Below are 15,686 nucleotides of genomic sequence, written 5' to 3'. Positions count from 1 at the left end.
TCTAACACTACTTTATTTCATGTCCTTATATTGCTCCTTGAGTCACTAAAACCCCTCTGAACAGACTTCCTTTCCCAATTCCCCACCTCTCTAATCCCTACTCTTCAAGGCTGCCAGAACGAACTTCCTAAAATGCAAAGCTAATAACATCACTTTCTGATTATTGTTCTTCTATAGCTCTGGAGTTTTCAAGATGAAAAGGCCTTCATGATCTGGCCCTGTGTTTCCCCTTCAACTTTGCCAGTGCCCTACAAGGAAGACACACTAAAATACTACATCTCCTTATCTCTGTAATAAATATTTCCTGCTCTTTGGCTGGAAACTAGTGCTCCAGGTAGCCCTCCTGGACACTCTATCCCTGATGTTTCTCCTATGCCCAGCGGTATAACAGGCATTCCTTCTTAATCTTAAACAGCCACTCTGCCCTCCATTATACCATCTGTGAATATTTCAGCTGCTAGACCCCAAACTTTGCACAGGCAAACAAGAAAAACATTTCAGTATCTCTAGTCATTAGCTTAGTGCATTTAACGAGGACATAATAGTTTTAAAGTTCTACACTAGATACAAAAACTGATTTGAAACACCAGTTAAAGTAATCGCTGATGTACATTTACAGCAAAGTAAAGCTATTTAATCTCGATTTCAAACTATGAGAGGGCTACTTTGGAGTCAACCCAAAAAGAGAGGAATGTGCTGAGCTGCATGAAGTTGGGTTGTTGGGTTTTGGCGGGGGGGTTGGAGGGCAGGGAGATGGAACCATTCATAGTCCTGAAAATTCACTGGCCTTAGTTTAAAAAGAAAAGTCCTCCTTTTTTCCTTTTGGTTTCTTTTCTTAAAATGTTCCTCTAAGAGCTACTGGTACCTCACCACACTCACTTCTACCATCTCCTGAACTTGCTGTAGCTACTAGTATTTCACTGACGTCTGTGCCTGCGATCTTCATCTCTTGCTTTTTGACATCTTTATCTATTGTTTTTATTTTACACACCACTGTGGCAGCCCTGACCTCTAGATTTTGCAATTTTCTTCCTGAAGAATTCTGACAGTTACTCTAACACTTCTTATACGCGTTAGCCTTTTTTTTTAATCTCACATCTTGAGCTCAAAAGCATTCTATTGCTGGGTATATTTGTCTAAATGAAACTGTAATACTCAGGTGATTCCCTTGAAAAATATCACCCCCCCTACATTATTGAACCTAACAAAAATTATTGCTAAATTCAGAAGTTTAGATAAAGAGAAATTTTTTAATTTTTTGTCTTGTTTTTTTTTAATCTGAAGATTAAGCTCTAAATTTGATATAAAATATTTGAAACTGTTTGCTTTTAAACAAACAACTACTATGGGTGAGTAATTCAGTGATCAGTGAAAAGAAAATCCAAAATGCAATGGCCCTCCTATAATAGCAGAGTAATTCGGCCATGAACTGTGAATGTTTCAAACTTCAAAATTTCCTTCTAAACAGAAGAAATCCCATGATGACAAGTTTAGCTGTCTCCTTGTGAACTAGTGAAGGGTAGAACAAGTAATGACAAGTTAACTCCTGAGTCGACCTGTCAAAGACTGAGTCCTAAAATAATATCGTCTAGTACGGTAGATGTTTGACATTTAACTGCATCAATTCAGCAACTCTTCTCTCTGATGCTTATCTAAACTCTGTGCACACTGAACAAAGCAACAAAAGATATTTTCGACACAAATGCTGGTGAAGTTTGTGATTTCGTGTGTTATCAAACAATGATTTTACATTTCTGGATTAGAATGCCAAAGAAACATTCATTTACATCTTGAAAATCTGACAAGTTATTTTGAAGAACTGTAATTATAGAGAGAATTATTCTAATCGTCCATACCCCAAGCATAAATTTTAAGTGGGAAGTTCAAAGCCATATAAAGAAACATCTCTAAAACCTATAATGAATCAAGACAGTTCAGTAAGACTCTGAAACCAAGTCCCTTTACTAATAAAAAAAAAAATATTCTCAAAGTTGCAATATAATAACCAATCTAGTGACAAGAATCAGAAGTGTCTTCACAAATAACAGAATCAGTAAATTTCACCATATAAAAAATAAATTCACTTAGAGTTATTATGCCAAGTGAAATACGTCAGACAGAGAAAGATAAATACCAAATGATTTCATTCATATGCGGAATCTAAGGAACAAAAAGAACGAACTAATAAAAAACAGACTCACAAATATAGTGGACAATTTGATGATGGACAGAGGGGAAGGGGGTTGGGGAGCTGGGAGAATGGGGTGAAAGGTTAAAGAAGTACAAATTAGTAGTTGATAGTTGGTTACGAGGATGAGAAGCATAGCAGATGGATGCCGTTAGCGTTAATATGATGGCTAGGTGGAGGGCCAGGGAAGGGAGAAAGCAATTGGGGGGATCGTTCTATGAACTATATAGATGTCTAACCAATGTACTGTATAGTTGAAACTAATTTAAATAAATACATTTTTAAAAATTCACTTATATGACTCAAGAACATTTTAAACACAACTAAAAAGCAAATATCAGACCACAAATAGTACTTAAAAAGATATATCGTAAGGATGTATACAAAAATAAAAACACCGAGTCTTCTAGTATAAATCAGCATTTGTTTGACCAAAAACTATTCTTTTATCATTTCTGAAAGATATTTTTGCTGAACAGAATATTTTAGGTTAACAGCTGCTGGTTTGGTTATTTTCTTTTGGATCTTTTTTCTCCCTCACACTAGTTTTCAGGAATTAGACTGTGATATATCTTGATGTAGCTTATCTTTATCAAGCTTGAGGTATGTTGATCTTAGTACATGTGTAGGTTTATAGTTTTTAATAAATTCAGAAAATGGTCACCTTTATTCAAAGTTTTTTTTTTTTTTACTCCATCTTTCTCTTCTCTCATTTTCAGATTCTAATTATACTTACATGGCATTGCTTGATAATTGTTCCACAGGTCACTGAGGTTGTTGCTTTTAGTGTTTTCTCTCTGTGCTTAAGTTTTGATCATCTCCACTGTAATGTCTTCAAGCTCATTGATCTTTTTTAAGTATTGTACTCTTGCATTAAGCCAATCAAGTGAAATTTTTTCAGATACCATATTCTTTAACTTTAGAAGTTTCATTTTTTAGTTATTTTTTCTCACTATGTTGATATTTTCTTTTACATCTTTGACTGTATTTATAATTTATAATATTTAAAAATCACTGTTTAGATTCTTTGCTAATTTCATTATTTTTCTCATTTCTGGATCAGTTCCTATCAACTGATTTGCAGCTTTTCCACATCACTAGTAATTTTAACCATATGCTAAACATATTGTTACTTGTGGAACAGCTAATTCTTTGGAGGTCTACTTTTGAAACTTAGATAGAAATAGAGCAGCCTTTACTCTTGGGTTAATTTGGCTCTGATACTGTGAATCTACTTTTCTGGGGTCTTTACTAATGCATTCCCTATGTGTTTAATGAGGTCTGTCTAACATGGCTGGATGGAATTTGCACATACTCCAGCACTGTCTAAGCTCTGGGAATTGTTCAACTCATAGCACCACCATGGGAGCTGTTTCTGCCTGGTTTCTTGGAGTTTCACCTTACAAATATGCAGATTAGTATTGAGCCAAAGACAGATGTGAACTCCTATAAAGATTTCTAAAACTCTTTCTCTACATCTCGCTCTGCTCTGGTAGTCTATCCTGCAAATTTTAGTGACTACACATTCCCTGAACTCCCATCTCTATCTCTTCGACATTGCAAAACCACCACATTCTGCTTGGGTCTCCCTAAGCCTTGTGCCTTGGACTAAGAAATGCTTACAGGTAGGAAGCCAACTTCTTTTGTTTCGCTTCTCTCTATTATCACAATCCCGAATGCCTATTGTGCCAAAGCCTAGAAACGGTTTGTTTCATATGTTTTCTCCAGTTTTCTAGTTGTTTGAACTGAGAGGGCATATATGAGGCCAGTTATTTCTTCACGGTCAGAAATGTGAGTCTGGCAAATTTTATTTAGTGACTACATCCATAAATTACCCTCAATTTAGTTTACAGCAATACGATATTTTTTCCCACACCTTTAGAAGAAAAACTGCTGTAGAGAGATGGAATTTTGGCCAGAAACAGCCAAACAATTATTAAGAAACTGCAAATGTAGAAACTGTGTCACAAGAATACAGCATGAAATATTATTTTAAATAACTTGTTTCTTCTGAAGTCAACAGTTCAGTAAAAGGTGTCGGGGCACCTGATTCCCCAGAAAAGGCAAAGTCTTCCGTTTTTCAACCTCATCCGTACACACTATTAAAAAATGATCTACAGGAATGCGAGAAACAGCCCTGTTTCAAGTCTACTCAAAATGTTTAAAGGTGTTCCACTGGTAGCAGAATAAATCCAAATCCTCATTTTTTTAAATAATTTTAAAAATCGTTTTTAAAATATCCTTAGAAAAAACCCTCTGTACTCTTGTAAAGGGCCTGCAATCCTTTCCAGAACATGGCAAGTTGTTAATTACATTTAATTGATAATACCTATATGATATCAATCTATCTTCTAGGTCCATTGGTTCATGTGTCCTCCTCAAGAGGTTAAGGTTAAGGCCAACCTGAACTGAAGTTGTTCCTTAGCCCATCTTATTTCTCTGAACCTACTGCTTCCACCTCTTGGAATATCACTTAAGACTCTCAGCCTCCTCATTTTTTTCATACTGAAATTCTACCTAGGAAATCCAGATCCATTTAAAAGTATTTCTTTAAAAAAAAATTATCCTGATCCCATTTATCTATCTAGAAGGAATCTTCATTCTTTTGTATTTTTTTCACACCATAGCTCATTTATTTGTTTATAAGCTTACATTTTATTATATAGAAGGGACTTTGAACTGAATGAAATAAATTTTTGAAGCAAATGATATATACTTTAAAATTTACCTTTTGTTAAACAGTCATGGATTCTCTTTACAATAATTCTCTTTAACAACAAAAAAATTACTTTATAATGTTAATCTGAATTGTCTCTTTCTGCAAAACCTGTGGGGGTGGTGAGAATCTCTTGCTTACCTTGGCAACATTCAGATTAAACCATCTCTACGAATTAAATCATCAGAAAGTTACAAAAGCAGTCAAGCTGATATTGTGGGCAATTGGCTACTGTTTAATTTGCAATTACATGCACAATTTAGAAACCATTTTAAGATAACTTACCCTCCAGAGTATTGCTAACATATCAGCTGGTATAAAACACAATTCGAGGAAGAAAAAACATCACATGTAGTAATTTTTATATGAAATAAGAATCTTAAACTTAGCGTGTTAATCTCATAAATTGAGAAAAGTAGCCTGTTTCATAATTGTGTAACATATTGATAAAGTGTTTACTCCCCAGTGTTAGCTTCTTTATGTCTGGAATTTTCAATGAAAACTAAATGCAGTCATGCTTGGGAGCCATCAAGTGCATAATGCTTTACTATAGGTCAGTCAAGGTATCTTACAAAAAAATACACACACACACACATCGGTCTTTTCTATTTCTAATAATACAGCTGAGTTATTCATTCACACTTACCATATTTATTATAACCAACAATCTTTCAGTAAAAGCTTAATAATAGGTGTCTTTGACAAATGGGTATGCAGCTATGTAATGTGAAGATGGTGAACACAGCAGCTTACTTACCAGAAGGAGATACAGGGAATATGGGCTGAAGTGCAGAAATAGTTTTCGAATTTCAAAAAAAAGGACGTTGTAATCTATTGAATATTCCAGTGAAGGTGAATACATAACCTACTGTCCAGAAAAATGCCTTCTGACCTTGTGATTCCAGAACATACACCAACTAACAATAGATATTTTAAAACATGATTTTTTTCCCATATACAAAAGTCCTGACTAAGGTGTAAAATAGCACAAGATCCAGTCCCAATAACAGCATCCAACAGCATACCAGAAACCCTTAAGTGTAATCAAGAAAGCTTTATTTTCCAAAATACTAATTTTTAAAGTATACAAAGAATACACATTAAAGCGACACCATCTGGAACACCTTCTGTTTAGTGCTTTTTAGAGCAAAAATGCTCTGTGTGTAGAAAATATTACTGCCATATTTTTCTGTCTAAAGATACTCATTCTATGCACAAAGAGAAAATTACTATGGAGATTAAAATATATATCTAAATAGTGACTATATTCAGTGGATGATTATCAATTTATGAACTTTTCCAGTTCAGAGGGTTCTTTCTCCTCCTTGCCTCTAAGGAACGTTAATATATTTTAGCACCTTAATCAAAAATAGACAAGGAAAAGGAAAAGAAGTGAAATTCATTCATTAAATGTATTTATGATTTGCAATTCTGGTTCAAGCATTTACTAGCAAAAAAAAAAAAAAGTTAAAACAGCTAGTTGATTTCTTGTTCTTTCAATTATTCACTATCTCTATATGTCATCAATATTAATAACTAGAAGTTGTTTTATTTCTTAAAGCCACAATTTTATGTCATCGACAAGTCTAACACAATCTACTTTAGCTTATTGTCATTATTTCCCAAGGGGCTAATAGAGAAAAAGAGAGATAAGAAAGAGGGCAATGCAATGAAATTCTCTCATTTGGACATGGTATTAAAACACCTCTTAAGTAATCACATCTATAATTAACAGGCTTTGAGTACTGGGAGAGAAATATACCTTATCTTGGTAAATGAAATAACTACTCATAAAGTCATCCAGGCCAAAAGCTCAGAAGTCACCTTGATTTTCTAGTTCACAAAGAATTAATACCATCAACACCATTAAACTGGTGTTTCTCTCAGAACACCAGATCTACAAAGCTACCGATATCTAAAACCGTCCATCAATTCCTCCTTTCTTCTTCTTTCAACTGAAAGACTCTGCTCTGCCTATCATCTCTTTTATATCTTCAATTGCTCCCCCTTTTTGTCTCTTTCCCATCAAGATTTAAAGCTGTACAAGTTAAGCCATCTAAAAACAAATAGTATACATATTCCCTTCCTGAGTCAAATCTCTGCTACCTTGCTAATCCTATTAACCTCCAGACATCCTTGACAAACTGTCCTTACCAGCTGTTTCAATTTACTCAGTTACCGACCTTAAAGTAATCCAGTTTCTGCTTTATCACTTCTGCTCTCTTTAAAAGTCACCAGATGAAGCCTACATCACTTATCTTATGGAGTATCTCATCAGGAAGCACCTGACGCTCTTGACTATTCCTTCTTGAAGCACTCTCTTTCTAGGCTTTGTGACAGACACTCTTGGTTTCCTGCCTCACTCTCTGGGTAAATTAGCTTAATATTGCAGGACAGCTACTCCTCCTGACAACTGCCCCCGCCTCCAAAATGATATGTATTCATCAAGGCTCCAACGCAGTACTTAGTCCCTAAGTGATTTCACCTTCTCCCGTCTATATACGAGTAACACCAAAATCTATATTTCCACCCATAAACTTTTACATGAACATCAGATTCATAAATATAACTTTCTCCTAGCAATTTCTCCTTATATATAGATGTTTATAAGCACCTCATGCTCAACACATCTAAAATCAAACTCATCATTTCCAAGTTCTCTCCCATATCTGCTTTTTGATCCACTATTCTACATCTCAAGTTCATTTGTTTACTTAATATATACATATTTACATGCATACATATATGTGTATATATATGTACGTACAAGTGCCTAAATACATAAATACATGAGACCTTATTTTGCACCACACACAGTGCCAGGTGCTGGTACACCTGCACACTCTTTATTCTGTCAGGGTTTATAACCTAGTGCACTCACCATTTGCCAGGCTGAATCTTTATTCACACTTCTGACCTCTTTCTTTCTGCTTCATGTTTAATTAAGTAAGCACTGTATGGATATACATAGTTTCTAGTAAAATAACTTTTTAAGTTTTCTAATAAAAATGTTATTTTCTAAAAAAGTGCTGAAACTTTAAATTCTAGTAATTGATTCTGTTTAAGCTCTAGGTACATTTGTTGATTTAATTTTTTAGAATGATCTGTACAAAAGCATTGGTAAGTTAACACTTGTTTTAAAAAGTAAAAATCTTTAGGTTGTTAAATTAGAAATTGACCTTACCCTGATGTCAAACATTATTCTCCTTAATATCATATAGGCTGTTTATGTGCTTATAATAATGCATGATACACAGGAAGTTCTATACATTCTTATCATTGTATTACTGTTATTATCAGAATATTATTGATTTGGAGAAAACAGGAAAAGCAAGTAAAACCAGGATATAAGCATGTGATAAATATAGTTGTTTTAAAATATAGTTGTTTTGTATGGCCAGTATTCAAAGAGATTTTTAAAAAAATAACTTCTTCACATATTTGTTCTTCTCCCCATCCTGGCACATTCCTTGTTCTTCACTTTCATAAAATATGCTTTCAACAGAATTTGTTAATAGCACATGTAGATAAAAACTTTGAAATTATAATCAAAAACACAATCAGCTTTGACAATTATTTTGGAATATCATTAGTTTTCAATGATTCTGTGAACTCAGAGTGTATCTGAGTTCACCTCCTGATACCTGTAATCTAGGGAGAAAGTCAAGATGTTACAAAGAACGAAACATTTAGTCTTCTGCTTCCCCATCTTGCATCCCCAAGGAAGTACACTGCTTGCAACAATAATCACTAAATAAAAATTCGTCAACTCGAATAATTCTAATCCATGTTTGCTATGTTTATTAAAACCTATGTGCCACTAATCAAATGGTTCTTGGATAGAAAATGAAAGAAAAATACTTTGGCTACAGTAACTTGAAGGAAAATATGTGTGTGTGTGTGTGTGTGTGTGTGTGTGTAATATAAATACAATAAAATCAACTAGCAAGTTGCTGCTTATTTATTTGTTTAAGAACATAAACCCTGACAGCTCAGACACCAAATCTGTATCGTTGACCATTTTTTCCTGCCATGGAGGTAGCAGGCAGCAGACATCCCATAAATATTAAATATAAAAACTGCACTTGTGCTAGCACTTTAATAACACTATCCCATTAGTATTTCTGAACATACAATTAACAGTACTCTGACAGCATCCAGTACCAAAAATCAGAATCTAAAGCATAATGAACCATTATAATCTCAGAAATAAATAAGAGAAAACACAAGACCCTAATTATGCCTGTAAATTAAAAAACACACTCTGACATAAATATCTAATAAGCAATATGTCTGCTGTCTAAAGCTGCTGATATCCTCCCAAGAAGTGGAAGAAAAGTCAGGTTAACTGGTGAAAGTCATTCTTGTTAACAGCAAGGAAAATACCCAGAGCAGCATCCTAACTGCACACTCACTCTTGTCTCCCAAGAGCCAATTCATCTGAAGTCAGAGTAGTCCTTTAAAAACATAAGTCAGACCATTCCACTTCCGAGCTTTCAAACTGAGCACCTTCCCATCATGCTTAGAATAAAATTCAAATATTTACATATCATGACGCAGAAGGGCCCTATATGATCTGGCCCAGGGATATCTCTGAAATCATTTCTTCCCACTTTCTAACTCATTCAAATCTCCCCAGCCATAGCAGCTTCCTTGAAGACCCTGAACATGCCAAGTACAATACACTCTTAGAGTCTTTAAAATATCCTTGACACTATAGCCTGGAACACTGTCCAGACTACTTCATGGTTTGCTTCTTCGCTTTATGTAGATCTCAGATCAAAGATACTTCCTTTACCACCATTTCTGTTTTACAGAATACTGTTCCATTAGCTCCATTTTTTCTTCAAGCATTTAAAATTGATAGACACAATATTAATTTTTTTCTGCTTATATTGTTGCCTTCATTAGTGTACAAGCTTCATGAGGGCAGGGACCATGTCTGTTCTATTCATCACTATATCCCCAATAGCTATTACAGTACCTGATGCACAGCAGATAATTCATATATATTGAAAAAGTTAATAAATTCAAAAAATCGTATTTTAGCTATGCATGACTGGCATGCAAAAATAATTCAGGATATTATTTATACTCCTATATATTTACAATTACTAAGTGCTTCCAAATACTTAAATATGAATGTCCCAGAGGGATCTAGTTCTATAGGAAATTACGATAATTCATCATACTGAGTTTGTCAGAACAAATATAAAAATATGCAAGCTTCATTGGTGTACTGGTTCTACTGAAGAGTGTACACACATACATACACACACATACACTTCAGAAAATATCCAGCAGGCTATAAAATAATGGGTTCTCCCACAAGAAGGTAACCAAAATAATAACCCTAGAGTTACTGCAATACAGAGTCAAAGGCAAAAATGTACTTACCTCCCTTTTTCTACCAAGAGCAAGACATCAATTTTTTCCCCATTCTGAACCACTGTACTGATTGCTAGAGGGAGAAGATAAAAGCATTAAAATATTTCTTAAGAACATTTTACTAAATACCCATAAAGACACAATTACTAATACTCCTTAGTCATATGCTTGGAAGTGAGCCATTATAATTTCGAGTAAAAGCTACCATTACCATATTCGATAAAGAGTTGTGTCCAAAATATAAGTGAGACAAAAAAAAAAATCTTACTTAGCTCTTGCAGTCTTCTTAAGTGCATTCTATCTTCCTGAACTTCTTGCATTTGAAGGCAAAAACGCAAACTAGATTTGTCCATAGCAAACCAGCCTTTTTTCCACTGATCCAGGGCATGACAGTCTTTGTAGTAGAGTTGACCAATCAAATCATAGTCAGCTTCTGTTAAGTTTTCAGCAACAAAGGGAACAAAATGCTGTTAAAACAAATACAGAAAAGTAATAAAGACGGTGAAAATAGGAAATCTCTTCCCTACATACAGATATGAGGGAAGGTGGAAAAATTATCTTTGTTTTCTATTTTAAAGATTTAGAAGTAACCCAAATTTCAAAATAACTATTTAAACTTGCTATCAGTCTTAAAACAGAACAGCTAACAGTACATTTTCAAATGACGGCATCTTAAGCCATTTTTCTTGATATCTATAATTAAAAGAGGAAGACATTCTCTTTGTTGATGTATGGCATTTTTCAAAATGTCAACCTTAAATGTTTGCCTCCATTTATATCTTTTATTGAATCTATCCCTTTCCCCTTTCTGTATACCATGAATAAGATATCTACCTGTGAAAAGACATACAAAGAAGTGACTTTATAATATTGAAAAAAAAATCTTAATCATCAAAACATGGTCTTAATTTGAAGAATGATTTCTCCAAGGTACTACATTAATTTCTTCTCCATTTAAATCTCTAGGAAGGTAGATCATAACCTCTTCCAATTACAACCTTTGAAAACCTAATGAAGTATGGTTTCTTCCCAAAGTCTTGTATAAAATTTCTATGGACCTATAAAGCTCAATCATGGACCCCAAGTTGAGAATCTTCTCTGGATTTAAGGTAATAATATTTCAATACCTTAGCTATCGCCTCTGTCCACTGTCTTTGGGCTTGAGATGTTTCAGCTCCAAATAAAAACGCACGTTCTGAGGGCAAATAGATCTCAAAGGTAAAGATGGGCCTACGGCACACATGAATAAAAAGATATCACTGGTTATGTCTGGCTCTTATGAAAACAAATCACACAAAAGTCAAGTTTTTAAATTAAATTCATTTTGAAAATTGGATAATGCTGTGAAATCAATCTATCATATTTTTGTTGATGGTTTGTACTTTATTCAAATGAGTTAAATAGAACACACTGGATCATACAAAATGAAAATTCTTCTGATTGTACTTATTTTACTGCACGATTTTGTTGATGTCCTGGACACTCCTGAGTTAACCAATGATGTGTCAAAAGGCTTTCTTTGGTCTTCTCTTCCCTCTCACACTACTCTTTGATTTACTCTGACCAATTGTTCAAAGTAAACATTGTCCAAAAAATTCTCCAATTAGCTGTCATCTTGTCTTACATCACAAAGTTTCCTTGCATCATCTCATCTTATTCTGAAATTCCATCTCCTTACTCTAGGTAAAATTAGAGTAACATCACATGTCCTGAATTCTTCCTTTGGTTCCTCTTCCACAGTTTCAATTAATTCCTGGAACATGCTAAGTATGTATGTTACCATTACCTAAAAAAACAAAACAAAACAAAACAAAAAACCCTCAAAATACCCTATATCAAAGTCATCTTCCTTCTTCCTTTTTTTTTTCCTTCCCCCCAAACCTGTTGAATCTCCTTCATGTTCCAATTTAAAAGAACATCTACTTCATCAACAAGCTCAAAACCATGGTGTTTAATTATTCTTCCCCTTAGCACCAGCTCTTCATTTAGTCAGTCAGGCATTTAATCTTATCAAATCAATCATAATATGCTCTCAATTCACTGTTTTTAAATTATATCTTCCTCTAGAAACTTTCAGTTAATTATAGTCTTTCTTCTTCCAATCTCTTCCTTACCATTATATCCAGCTTCCTTCCCTAAATATAAATCTGTGTAACTCTTCAGTGCCTACATATCGAATTCGAACTCTAGAATATGCTATTTAAGATGATTAAGAATCTGGCTACAACGATTATTTTTTTAACTGCATCTCACTATAGATGCTTTCTCCCAGTCACCAACTTGTTCCAGTAACATCCTATCAAGAATGTTTTATTTTTAAATATGATTATATGCTGACATAAACTAATATTATTTTAAATTCTATTTTATTTACTAATTATGGAGTTTTATACATAGAATGCATTTATTTTAACACTCCACAGTAAGACACGTTAAAATGATAATTCTTTTAAAATAAAAGCTCTGTTAAAATTAAAATAGAAACAAATCAACCAAAAATCAATTTTATTTGAATAAAATATTAGATTTACTAGAAAGCAAGTCATCTCGACTCATATATATTGGTCATTATGTAATAATCATATGTTCCATGTAATTTTATGTAAATAACAAAGCTTTGCAAATCTCTTCCATTTCTTATATAAACTTTTATTAAATACTATGCTCCTAAATGATTGATTTTGGCAGATTTTAATATTTATATGTTTTCATTAATTACAGCACAAAATGTGAAAAGAAACTTTCACAGCAATGATGTTCTAAGTCCTCGTAGACACTCATTAAACTGTTCTGAGTCAATATAATGCTTACTCTTTTAATTGCAACTTTTTTGAGACAAAATGTCAAAGTAGATCTTTAAGAAAATTAGCACTTCTATGTTATTAAATATACTATTTTGTTTACATTAAAATAAATAAATCATCGAATATTTTCCTTTGTCATATATTTGAACCATGATGTATTAAATGAATGCATAAATTTTGCCATTAGTCCACCTTTTAAATAAGTCATAAAAATTACAGGATATGTTCAAGAATGAAATACTACAAATTTATTTAAAATTAGATGCAAACATGCTAGCCTTTCATATTACCTAGTATGATATTTTAATTTTCCAACTTTTTAGTGAATTCCCTAAGGAACTTACAGAAGTGGCAAAATAAGTAGGCTTCAAGAAATCATTCAATCTTTCTACAATAAGCAACTGAAGACCTGAAATAACAAAACCCTTATTACCTAGTATGATAAATATCAGAAAATACTAGTATGATAAATATCAGAAAATACTTTTCGTCTGCTGCCTGTTTAATGATAGACTTACCCAGTGTTTAAATAGAAGTCCTCCTTGTGTACAGCCAGGCAGATAACTTCATTGATATTAATGGTGCCATTAGGTGTGGTAGACTTGTTATTTTCATAGTAACTCAAAAAGCCGCCTTCCAAAACACACCACTTTTTACTTGTCTCTTAGAATTTAAAACAAAACAAATAATAAGTTAAACTATATCAAACACTAATTTTAAAAAATACATGGTTTAAATGACAGGATTCAAATAAATTTATTAATTTCCTATTTTGTGTAAAGAACACTGCTATTGCTGCATGGGATATAAAGTTGTCACACTCTGCTCTTAAAAATTTTACAGTCTAGTAGCAAGGAATATATAAGACAAAAATAACTATGACATTGATGACCAGTAAAGCAAGCGGAGCCATAAAGGACTGCTACAAAACAACTCTGAAACAGCAAAGATTGATGTCTGTAAAGAGTTAGGTAGAAAAAAAGTGTAGGGTAAAAAGTAAGAACATGGCTGAACTTATGTATGCAAAGGAAGAAGGGGTCAGCAACTGTACTGCCCTTAATGTCTTGGTTAGGGGACTTAAATTCATCTTGTTAGGGGTCAGCACACTACAGCCTGCAAGCCCAAGGCCAAATCTAGACCATTACTTGTTTTTGTAAATAAAGTTTTATTGAAATAGAGCCACATTCATTCATTTATGAATTGTTTGTGGCTGCTTTCCCATGACAAAGGTAGATCTGAGTTGCAGCACAGACCATCTGACCGATGAAGCTTAAAATGTTTACTACCTGGCCTTTTAAGTTTGCTGAGTGTTGATTCTATAATTAATGGTGAACTATTAAAATGGTTTCAGCAGAGGACAATCAGATTTACATTTCACACACTCTGCTTACTGTGAAAAATGGATTTGAGAAAGTGAGGCCAGAGGCAGAAAACCAGCTAGGATACTGTTGACAAAGTCTACCTAAGAGATGAAGATGGCCAAAAGCAGGACAGTGGTAATAGGGATAAGAAAGGAGAGAGAGTGAGTCAGAGAGGAGGAAGAGAGAGAAATGCATACATGTATTGTGTTCTAAGGAGATAAACGTATACTGATTGGACGCAGAGAGTAATGAGAAACTAATTTACAGTTGTACTATTTTTAGCTTTGATTACAAAGTTGGCAGTGATGCCCATTTTTATTTAAAAGAAAATGAAATAGAGACAGTTTCAATGAATGTAATATGAGTTCCCTTTTAGAAACAGTGAATGAGAAATATCTTGGAAATCCAAGTAGACATATTTTACACATGTCACCTTGTGGATTTGCATCTTGGAGCAAGGAAAGGTCTCAATAACTAGAAAGTCTTTAGGATGTAAGTAGCCATTAAGAATATAAAGTAACCAAGAATAAAATCCTAGTGAACTTAAAATTATAAGTTGTCAACTATATGTAAAAAATACATATATATATATATATATATATATATATATATATATATATATATATATATATATAAATGGAAAAAAAACTGTAATGGATGAAGAGGGGTTCATGAAAGCAATGAAGCAAATGAGACAGTGTGTTAAAAAGAAAAGGGTAGACTATTTCAAAAAGGAATGATTAACGATTTTAAATATAGCAGAGATTTAATAAAACGAAGGTTGAAAAGATGTCAGTTGGTCTTCATAATAAGGAGGCAATTGTCCACTTTACTGAAAGTGCTGAGAAAGAAGCAAGGTTGCAGTATATTGACTAAATGGGAAGAAGTGGAACCAGTCAGTATAGATCAATCCTTTGTCATAAACCAAAGGATATCATAAGCTAAAATGAAAGCATGAGCTATGGGAAGACAACTGACAAACAAAAAACATGTACTGAAATGAACTGAGAATGAACATTTTCTTTCTCAGAAACAGAAGGGAATAAAGGTAAGAACTGGAAAGATACAATTAGATCTTGAGGTAAGAAGATTATTTAACTATAACGGCATCGCACTCAGTTAACCCAATTTCTCCAAGACTGGGCTTAGGCACAACCTCTCCCGGGAATCTTCTTCAACCCTCTATCCCTCTCACCAGGCAAAGTTAAGTATCTTCCTGCCGCATAATT

General features: G+C 33.6%; 1 protein-coding gene across 2 annotated transcripts in view; it reads right to left on the bottom strand.

The window, feature by feature from the left end:
* ARAP2 (ArfGAP with RhoGAP domain, ankyrin repeat and PH domain 2) overlaps positions 1-15,686 on the bottom strand; it is a 157,461-nt gene that overhangs the window by 61,784 nt on the left and 79,991 nt on the right. For both annotated transcript variants that reach the window (XM_039848861.1, XM_039848862.1), the window contains exons 16-19: positions 13,615-13,759; positions 11,420-11,522; positions 10,561-10,759; positions 10,302-10,365 (exon numbers count right to left, since the gene is read on the bottom strand). In XM_039848861.1, the coding sequence (XP_039704795.1) occupies positions 10,302-10,365; positions 10,561-10,759; positions 11,420-11,522; positions 13,615-13,759 (511 nt within the window). The remainder of the gene's footprint in view (positions 1-10,301; positions 10,366-10,560; positions 10,760-11,419; positions 11,523-13,614; positions 13,760-15,686) is intronic.

Source organism: Pteropus medius, unplaced genomic scaffold, assembly GCF_902729225.1.
Source record: "Pteropus medius unplaced genomic scaffold, Ma_sr-lr_union100, whole genome shotgun sequence".
Lineage (NCBI taxonomy): Eukaryota > Metazoa > Chordata > Mammalia > Chiroptera > Pteropodidae > Pteropus > Pteropus medius.
Note: the sequence above shows the minus strand (reverse complement) of the source record. Positions and strands in the feature narration are given on the sequence as shown.